Consider the following 10538-nt stretch of genomic DNA (forward strand, 5'->3'; position numbering starts at 1 on the left):
CTGGCTGGGGTCTTATGACCCCTGCCACCCCCAGTGCTCCTTCCTGCCCATGGCAGGGGTCGGACTCGATGATCTGTCTAGGTCCCTTCCCACTCATTGATTCTAAGAAGTTTCTCACTAGGAGGGCAGTAAAGCACTGGAACAGGTTACCCAGAGAGGCGGTGCAATCTCCATCTGTGGAGGTTTTTAAGACCCAGCTAGACAAGGCTTTGGCTGGGATGATCTAGTTGAGGCTGGTCCTGCTTTGAGCAGGGGTTGGACTAGATGATCTCCTTATGTCCCTTCACACCCTTACTTTCTATGGGTCTAAAGGAGGGGATTACCTTTTTTTTTTTGGCTCTTCTGTATCTTCTTAGACAAGTGGAAGGAGATGCAGTGTAGACTTGACACGAGAACTGGGAATAAGGTCTCCCACCCTTTCACAGCTGAGTGCCAGAAGTGCTGTCTCTTAGGATGTCTTCAGACTGGGCAAAGCAGTAGGGAACGTGCTGTGAAAACAAAGATGTCCCTACAGGAAGAGGGCCTGGGAAATGTAACGGGGCTTTGGCACAGTAGCGTGGTTGATGCCGGTGGAAAGCGGGGCTGGTGGAGGGGGCTCCTGTGATACGTGGGGGCCCTGTTAGAGTTGTACAGAGGAGTAGCTGCATTTGATAGAGAGGTGTGCATACAGCTGTTTATTTTTAAGACTGTGGCTGCATTGAAGGGGGAGTGAGGCTTGAAGAACCCAAAGGAAAGGGGCTGTGTGTGTTGGGGAGGGGGATGATCATGGGGATGTCTTTGAAGAACCAGCCAGGAGTCGTCGGTGCTGGAGAGCTTGCCCGAGTTGGCTCTGAGCCTGGTGCTGGTGGAGCGAGGCCATGTGGACTAATCTCGGTGCTGGAGGAGGAGGTTGCTCCGAGTTTACTCTTGCCTTTGCTTTTTGGGGAGGCCTGTCCAGTGCCATGCCTTGTGCTTGTCTGTCTGCTTGCAATCCTCCCCCAGGTGAAGGCAGCCGGTGGGGCAGGAGGCATCCTGCACCCTTTGTTCTCTAAATATGTGCCTGAAGCGCAGGTTTCTGAAGTCTGACCCATCCTAGATCTGCCTGACTTAGGCTCTGTCGCCTTTGCGTTGTTCTGGTTGCATGCTTTGTCCCAGCTGAGGCAAAAATGGTGTTAACAACAAGAGGCATGTTGATATAAACTCTTGCAGCTGCTTTATAAAATGTCTTCTGCAGCTGCCTCATTCCCTGTCCCGTGTCAGGCAGAGCCCCTGCTGCCTTGGCACCCTGCTAGCCAGAGCCACACTTAAACATGTCTTGTGTGATGCCTCTTAGTTTCGTCTACACCTGCCCATAGAAAATCAGGACCTCAGGAAGTCATCTAGTCCAACCCTCTGCTCAAAGCAGGAGCATCCCCAACTCCATTATCCCAGATAAGGCTTTGTCTACCTGGGTCTTAACAACCGCTAAGGATGGAGATTGGATATCCTCTCTGGGTAACCTGTTCCAGTGCTTCATTACCCTCCTAATGTGAAAGTTTTCCCTAATACCTAACCTAAACTTCCCGCGCTGCAACTTGAGAATATTGCTCCTTGTTCTGCTACTTGCTACCATTTGTCTTCGCTGCAAGTCCAAGTCAGCCTTCAGCTGAGTGCCACAAGGAGCAGGCGTCTCCTTTGCACCACGTGGGTGGAGTGGATGGAACTGGGGATCTGCTTTCAGGGTCCCTGGACCTTGTATTGTCCTTAGCTATATGCCGATCCCTGTCCTCCTTCCAGCTGCACTGTTACTGCATGATACACCGGATCCCACGTGCTCCAGCTACCACCAGTTTTCATATCTTTGCCACAGCCTGGTTAAGTCCCCAGTGTTGAAATCCTGCATGGATGCTGCTGCTGCCACTTCTCCTATTTCTTTGTCCTGCTGCTTGCACATCTGTGGGAGCCCCTTAGAAATGTCCCTGCTGTCCTTTTCCTCCAACAATATTCTATTGGGGCCTTGGTTTTGAACCATTTCCTGAATCTCCCAGGCCTGACACAATTCCTCTTTTTCACTTCAAGCTTCCTCTTTGGCTTTGGCTACTGTTTCCTTTCTTTGTATTGCACAGCTATCCCTGCTGCTGCTTCCTTTGTGTAAGTACTTCCCCCAGCTCTGCATACGTGCTGCTCCTCGAGAGCAAGAGCTGCCTCCACTCAGATTTTCACACCTCAGTGAGGCCTGTTACCTTGTTTCTTGAAAAACGTTATGCTCCCATTAGCCGTGTTGACCTTAAGGGATCTGCTTGTTCAGGGCTGCTGTAGTGGCTTTGACAATGGCAGCTCCTCCTGTTTCATAGACCAGGCACTCGAACAGAGCACAGTCACTGCAAAAGAGACAGTGGGGCATAAGTGTTTTATGCACTTAACTGATATACAGGAGCTTGTTACAAAGGTAAGCAGTAGGGGGAAGAAAACTGGGACAGGCTTTGTGGTTAAGGTCTGAATGGAGTGGATAGAAAGGCGTATTGCTGTGTCTATTCCCAGAATTAGGTAGGCATTGCGTAGTGTGGTAGGCATGTATGCGCAGAAATAAGAGAGAAGGGTAGAGTTCCCCCCTCTGCCAGGGACCTTCTGGGTGGTTTTTCCATCCAGAGGTAGCTTGCATACTTTCCTGTAGGGTAGGGTGTAGCAGGTCAGCTCAAACAGTCTTTAAAACTCAGCACATTTCCTGGCCACGCTTGCCTCGCAGGAAGTACCACCAAACATAAATCAGGAATCAGGCAGCAAACACAAACACAGTCAATAAAGGGTTAACTCACTACCTAGGATATTTTTCCAGACCATGAGAAGGTGACTCCAGTTTTCTGCTGCTCTCTCAGCCCTGCAGTCTTCCTTCTCTGCCTTTGGAGCAAATTTCCTGGCTCAGTGCTGCCACTTGGACCCTTACAGCTCCCAGACCCCGAGAGAGGACCCTGGCTTGATCCTGCTGCCGGTAGCCTGATGCCTCTCAGTCTCTCACAGCCTTTTATCTCTCTCCCAGCTCCTTTCCCTGGGAGCCATTTTAATTTCCTCTGTGCCAGCTAATGATCCTTCCTAGCTGGCCTAGTCCTCCTAGGCAGCCTGCAATCACTTTTGACTGCCTGCAGCTGGGTTGTAGCCCCTGCAAGCCTGCAGCCTACTACACAGGGGTTAGGCTCCCATCCTTTTGAGAGTCAGGGTACTTCTCCACAACTTTCTGACTGTGGTGGTATCTCCAGTGGAGAGACACTGAACTATTGCTATGTGCTCCATGCGTTTCCTCAAGGGAAGTGCTTTAGAGGCATAGAGTGGCCATGAAAAAAACATCCTGCATTGAAAGGGGGAGTTGAACCCAATCGGGCAAAATGTCTCTTTGAATCACCCAGCCTTAAATCCATATTATTTTCCTCTCCTGCCTTGCAGCACTTCAAGTCTCTTCTGTCGGACGGGGCTTCTAACTCAGCAGCACTGAAGAGTTTCAAGCAGACGTGCTGCGCAGTGTGTTATTTTTTTTTTAGAACTGCTATAGTGACCAGATTTAAAAACAAAAAAACAAACAAAAACCTTACTGAATGTGGGGCCTCTGCCAAACATTGCCTATATTACTCAATGAACTGGTTAATTCCACAATAGATTTAGATTGGGCACATGCGTAAAGTAATTATTGTGCTATTAAAATGCCTATCCAGCCATAAAATGAGCCAACTAGCTACAAAACCAGCACCTGAAAATATGGAACAACTTTATAGCTGGTTTCTCTACTCAGCTTTCATTTGCACGTGTGGCGGGGCCCTCGGATATTGTGTCTCTAGCTCTGCCTGTTTAGACTGCTGGTTTGGAGAATTAATATGGAGGTTTTGTCTTAGCCCGTGTTTGATTTCTGTCTGTTTTAAGCTGATCAGAGAACCCTAATGCGGGAGGAGTCTACATGTGCAACAGCTGCTCAGGACACTTCTACCGGGTCATCATGGTCTCCTGGTTGAGAGCCACTGGGTTAGCGCTGTATTATTTGAATTATTGTAAGCTAAGGGCTCCAGTCTTTGACCAGGATTTCTTTGTGATAACCCCTGTGCAAACACAGAGCAAAAGGATGGCCTGCGCCCCAAAGAGCTTACAGTCTGAGTATGGGATGAGACAGCAGGTGGGAGCAGCACAGGAAAGCAGTGAGATCCTATCAGTCCCCAGGGGAGGCAACGTGGCCTCCATGTTTGTTGATAAGCATCATGGTAACGGTGAGTTTTATGGAGTGATTTGAAGGAGAGCAACAAAGTGGTGTCAGGGAGATTTATGGGGGGGTTGCTTCCAAGCATGATGGGCAGCATGGGAGAGAGCCTGAAAGCATTGGCTTGGCAATTTAGTACCCATGCATGTGTGTGTGTGATAGTTAGGCATCATGGGCTAACAGGAGATGGGAACTGACTGGAAGGCGAAGATGTTGGGTAGGAAAGTCCTTGAAAGTGAAGACCAAGAGCTTGCATGATGTAGTCGGAGGGATGTGAAGAGAGCTGCAACGCAGTCAAAGTGGTGGACCAGAATGATCTTTATATCTGCTTTCCGGGTAGACACTAGAGAAGGCTAGCCCGAGCCAAAGTAGAACCAGGTGTAATTTCTATTCTGCCACAGATTTTTTGTCTCAAAGTAAATGAATCATTTGGGCATTTAAATACCTTTGCATAGCAGGGCCTAACTCCCTCCATGCCTCAGTTTCCCATCTGTAAAATGGGGATAGTAGCACTTCTCTGCCTCTCAGGGATCCGGGTGGTTCTTGGGTGATGGGAACCCAGGAAATACTGAGGATGAATAAACAGATCTTTCGCCTGTTGAGATGCAAATGGTCCTGGCTGTTAGATTTCCAGCAGCATCCAGAGAGCCTGCCCAGGACCAGAGTCCCATTGTCCCTGACGCTGCACTGTCTTTCTGTAAGATCCAGGCTTGACTGTTTCATGGGGTTGGACTTGGCCTCAAGAGCTGCTTAGTCCAAGCCCCTGGGTAGACCCAGGATTTGCTGCCCCGGAATCATCCCGAGCAGATGCTTCTTGAACGCATTTGGGGGAAGGAAATTCTCTGAGCCCTTTCTTCTGTTGCCCTGCTGTTCCTGCAGTTAGAAGATTTTTGCTAAGATTTAATCCACGTCCTTTTTTTTATGTAGTTTAAACTCAGTCTCATGTCCCTTTGGGGCAATGAAGAATGGTATTTCCATCGTATTTTCTGGGAGCCTTTCAAAGATTTGGAAACTTCTGTCATGTCCTCTCTTCATCTCCTGTTCTCCAAACTAAGCATTCCTGTTTACTTGAGCAACTTTCCTCATATGAGTATTGTGTTTATAACCCCTTTACATCTTTGTTGCCTGTCTTCATTCAGCCTCTTCAGTTTTCTACATCCTTCCTACAATGAAGTGCCCACATCTGGACCCAGCGCAGGATACCCTCCCTGCCCTGCTCTGTCTTCCCATGCCAGGTCCTGCCCGCTGGGCCACGGAGGCCCATAGGGGAGGGCATCAGGGCAGGGAGCCCTGCAGTGGGCAGCCTGCATCTGCCCCTGCCCCACGTGCAAAATGGGGGGGGGGCATGTGCCCCCTCCATGCTCCCCTGATGGGTCGTCTCTGGTGCCCAACTTGTCCCTTGGAGTGCATGCAGCGGAGCTTCTCCCCCAGCTCCCCTCCTCCTGGATGAGCTGCCCATGGCTCCATCCCTGCATTTCTCCTCTGGCCCCGGGCACCACCCCGGCTGGGCAGTGCCCCCTCCTCCAGCCACCAAACTTGCCCGCTCCCTCTCTCACTGTGGCTGCCACCACTTCAATGTGCACCAACCCCTGCATTGCCTGTGCCTCTCCCTAGACTTACCCACAGGCATGGTGGCACCATAGACATTTTCTGGCTTGAACAGGTTTTCAGTTTTACCTTTCCTGTCTTAGACAGATGTCAGTGTATTAGAGTGGCTTCACACTGCTTCCGTGCCAGCAACAGGTGATAATGGCAGTGACTTATGTTTGGGTGGCTTTGCCTTATTGTTTATATTTGTGTTTTACAGAGTACAGATTTAACGAGCACAGCCGGCTATGACAACATCCTTCAACACTTGAATGACGGCCGGAAGAACTGCAAAGAATATGAAGACTTCCTGAAAGAAAGGTAGAGCTTGTTTTGAAAACCTATTGGGTCATCAGCAGGAAGAGAAGCAATAAATAGTTATTACCACTGCTTCCTGTTCTTCCTAATTTGGTTTCCCTGGGGTATTTTTATTTGTTTGGTTGTTTGGGTTTTTTGGGGGGTTGTTAAATATTAACACACAGGTGTAAAAATCTTCCAAAGTGAGCTAGGAGGAAAGTGTTTTTACGCTGTCTTTCCAATGTGGCATGGGGGCTGTGTGCTTTGTGTTCATTGTCTTGTGCTCAGTACCTTCAGGTTGTTGGACGGGGAGACAGTCGATGTCAGCTACCAAGCCTAACATGAGGTTTTACAGTTGTCATGTACTGGCAATGCCTACTGAGGACATTTGGAAGCTTTTGTAGCAGGAAGTTCAAGCTTATAATGGAAGCCATAAGTACTACGGATAATACAGTGGCAGCTGGCGGTCTCAGAATCACTAGCATATTTATCCTAGCACTTCCCTGCCTTGTGGAGGTGGTGTTATTCCATGTTACGCAGATGCAGCAAAATTAAGGTACTTTGCTACTGGTCTGAAGGTGGAAGTTCAAATCCTGCTCTAGACTTGCACTGAAGGTTGCTTCAGTGGGTCAAGTTGTCTGTGAGTGGTCAAAGGTAGGGAGACATGGGACATGATCTTGCTGGGATCCTAGCTGACTTCCTGCCCCTGGGGCAGGGGGCTGGACTCGATGATCTTCCAAAGTCCCTTCCAGCCGTAGTGTCTATGAAATCTATAAAGCGCTGTTTCCTGCCCGGGGCAGGGTGTCGGATTCTATAATGTATTGAGGTCCCTCCAACCCTAACATCTATGAATAAATGGGCATGCCCTAGCCGTGCTGTCCAGTGACTTGGGCAGACCTTGGATCTTTTGATCTTACAGCTGCAGTAATCTGTCCAGGGTTGCATGGGAGGTTAAGGGTGAAGCAGGAGTTTGTGTCAAGTCTCCCAAGTCCCAGCGGAGTGTCCCAACCTCTAGACCACCATCTTGGTCAGCATTTCACCTTGTTCTTCAATCCATTGTTAGACCTGACAACTCTGGCGAGGCAGACGCCCTGCAACAAAACTTCAGCAAGCAGAAATCCTACTATAATTCCCTTTTATATTTGCTACCAGAGGTGTGACAGGCTTTCACTGGCGCTCTCTCTCTGGGAGGAGATTGCAAAAGTTTCAAGAGTCTCATGAACACAAATCCATGGCTTCTGCTTTGTCCATCCTGCAGTTGGCTCCAACATGTGGCCTCCCATGTCCATACCTCCTTCACATATTGTCTGGCTGCTGTACAGTTGCAGAGGCTACGGATGTAGTGGACTCACTGTTCAGGCATTTCTTTCTAAAGTGAGGTCAAGTAGTTACTCAATACCACAAAGATTTTTTTAGATCACACCTTTGGGAGGCAACATTTTATAAATAGCTGCCTGCTTCTCAGCAGATTTGCACTTGTTTCTATATCGCACTGTGACAATTAGAAACATCCACTCGGGGCTCAGGTTAATCAAGGGACTTGAACAACCTGAATGTGTTTCTCCCTTGAGTTGAGAAAGAAGTATTTTCTTGGGAAGTGCTGCTAGCGCGTGTCCTGGAGCAGCTAGTTGGGTGGCGAACAACCACAGGATGTGGTTGATGGCTCAGGCATTTTTTTCTGTAACTGGGAGCATTGGGAAGAAATGCCCATCCTTAGCACTTCTGCTTTCCCTTTCAAAGGTCCCTTAGAACAGCATTTCTCAGCCTGTGGGTCGTGACCCAAAAGTGGGTCGCAAGAATATATGAAAGGGCTGTGAGCAAAATGGATCAAAAAACTGAAAATGGATTCTCCTTTAAAGGAAAAAAATGTGGGAAACTGCCTTTTCCCTTGCAGGCTGGTAGTCTGCAAAGGGCTGCTTGGGGCCCCTCCTGCCCCACATATATCCCCCCTGCCCTGCACACTGACAGGCTGAGGCCTGGGGGCAGAGGGCAGCGGGTCAGGAGTGAGGGGCACTGGGTCAGGGCTGGGCATCAATGTTTGCAAATGGGTCCTGGTACAAAAACATTTGAGAACCACTGCATTATAACTCTTAAACCATGGAGAAAAAAATTCAAACTCCTGGGGGCTGAATTCTCCACCATTTGCAGGCATGGCCCTCATAAACGTTACCAAGAAAACCATAACCACAAGAAGGGAGGGTTTTCTTTTGAACTCTGAGCTTCAGGGGAGGTCGAATCTGAACCATCAGCCTGGGAGCTCCTGAATTTGAAACCTGCCGTTTGATGCTGATTTTCATCAAGGCATTCATGTAGTTAGAGGCTCAATAATAGCCCGTGTATAAATTGGGGATGGTACTTGACTGAGTTTGTCTTTCCCAAGACATGCAAACAGTGTTTGAATTTTGATGGCAAAAGGTTGCAGAATGAATGTGAAGGCTTTGCAGAATGCCTGTAAGTACATAAGGAGTGTGCAACAGGAATTGGGGAAAAGGGTTGCAATGATTTTCCTGTTGCTCCTTAAAGAGCTGTTACTTAAAATACTGACTTACAGAGGGGCAGGCCAGGCCCCTGCTCTCTGAATCAATGGGAGTAAAGGACCAACCTGCCCTCTGCAACATGAGCCAAGGATGGCAAGTCTGCCAAGGGCTTTGCCCTAGTGCAGTGTTTCTCAACCTTTTAAGTAGCAAGTACCCCCTAACTTCTGAAAATTTTAATAAGTACCCAAACACTCAACTTTCTAGGGGATTTTATATTTACAGACTAATGTGTGCTATATGTTGGAAGAGGGGCTGTGTATATAAAGCCGTGATATGACAGATGTCTGATCTGGTGTGGTTAGGGTTGTCACTTTTTATACCGGGGTGCACAACTCAAGCATGTACCTGGGCTAGAGGCGATGTTGCCCAAAGCTAGGAGGGCTGAACACAGAGCCATGCAAAGCGCGGCACGCCAAATTATTACTGGGGAATTTAAAGTACTGCCCAATGTGCGGCGCACCAAATTTTTTGCCATAGTTTTGAGAGGAAAAGAGGGTGCGGGAGAGAGCATTTTGGGGTACCCACATATCCCCTGCCTGTGTCTCGCGTACCCCCAGGGATACTTGTACCACAGGTTGAGAAACTATGCCCTAGTGCATGCATTCATGGTGCAGATCAGCATGTGTCACACAGCTCCTTGTAGAGGTTTCAGCCATTCGTGGTCGTCTCCCGTTAGAGTGTGGCAAGTGCCGTGTTTGCATGAGATGCAAACACAGATTCTTGTCTCCAAGCGATGTAGGACGTGCCTTTGCCTGAGAAGGACTTGCGCATGGGGCCCAAGTTATGAATTGGCAATGCCAGAGTTACACAGCCACTAATGTTCCAGGCCCAAAGTCACCCAGGTTGTCCCTGTTATGTCACCCGACCAGGTAGTTTCTATGTCAATTAGTCAGTGGGCGCAGAAGGGGCACAGATCTCCATGGTGTCATCTGCTATGGAAGTGTTTGATTTTAGCCACTGGAAACATCAGTAATGAAGGGGCCCAGACCGTCATACCAAATAGACAGCAGTAAGAGCTCTGTTTGATTTAAAGACCATTGGGTAAGTAGTAACATCGTTACCCCAGCCACTACTTTTGGACTAACAGTATTCCAGCTGGACTAAAAACTGGGCACAGAGGTGAAATTCAGCTCCATTTTTTATCAAAATCAATTTGATCCTATCACATAAAGGCCAGGATCCTCCCTTGACTCTTTAGAACATATCAGGGTTGTTAAGATACTTGTGGTCCCAGACCAGCTACCCACAACCTTAACTAAGACCTTTTAAGATGAGTATTTGCAACCAGTGGCCTTGATTTAGAAGATTGCTTTCTGTTTGTATATGGGAATGGTGTCACACTGCAAAACTCGGTGCAGCCCTGACGCTTACAGCGAACTACCCTCAGACTCTGAACTGCATGTGAATTCTTTCACTTTTCTTCCTATAACAGGGCAATCATAGAAGAAAAATATGGCAAAGAGCTCATTAACTTGTCAAGGAAGAAGCCATGTGGGCAGACAGAGCTGAAGTAAGTCTAAACTCCTGTGCACTCATAAGAAAAACACCTTTGTTTTCAACAAGGAGGTCTGGTACAGTGGTGTAAAAGCAGGCGGTGGCAGTTACAGTGGTGTCGAAATTTGGTAATGAGGTTACAGGAGGAAAAAAGAGAAGTTTTACAGCAGATGTCTTGTGAATGAGTGGCTGTCTCTGAGTTACGATGTCGACAGCATGGAGAGGGTCCAGAGGAGGGCCACTCGTATGGTCAGGGGACAGCAGGGCAGGCCCTATGAGGACAGGCTGCGGGACCTGAACCTGTTCAGCCTCCACAACAGAAGGCTGAGGGGGGATCTTGTGGCCTGTTATAAACTAGTCAGGGGGGATCAGCAGGCATTGGGGGAGTCACTGTTTCCCCGAGCACCGCCAGGAGTGACCAGGAATAA

General features: G+C 48.5%; 1 protein-coding gene across 1 annotated transcript in view; it reads left to right on the top strand.

The window, feature by feature from the left end:
- The window catches only part of PSTPIP2 (proline-serine-threonine phosphatase interacting protein 2), a 55953-nt gene that overhangs the window by 21490 nt on the left and 23925 nt on the right, over positions 1 to 10538 (top strand). Inside the window, exons 2-3 of the mRNA XM_019531817.1 lie at positions 6003 to 6103; positions 10049 to 10126. Coding sequence (XP_019387362.1) covers positions 6003 to 6103; positions 10049 to 10126 — 179 coding nt within the window. The remainder of the gene's footprint in view (positions 1 to 6002; positions 6104 to 10048; positions 10127 to 10538) is intronic.

This window comes from Crocodylus porosus, unplaced genomic scaffold (assembly GCF_001723895.1).
Source record: "Crocodylus porosus isolate Cpor-Errol unplaced genomic scaffold, CroPor_comp1, whole genome shotgun sequence".
NCBI classification, from domain to species: Eukaryota; Metazoa; Chordata; order Crocodylia; family Crocodylidae; genus Crocodylus; species Crocodylus porosus.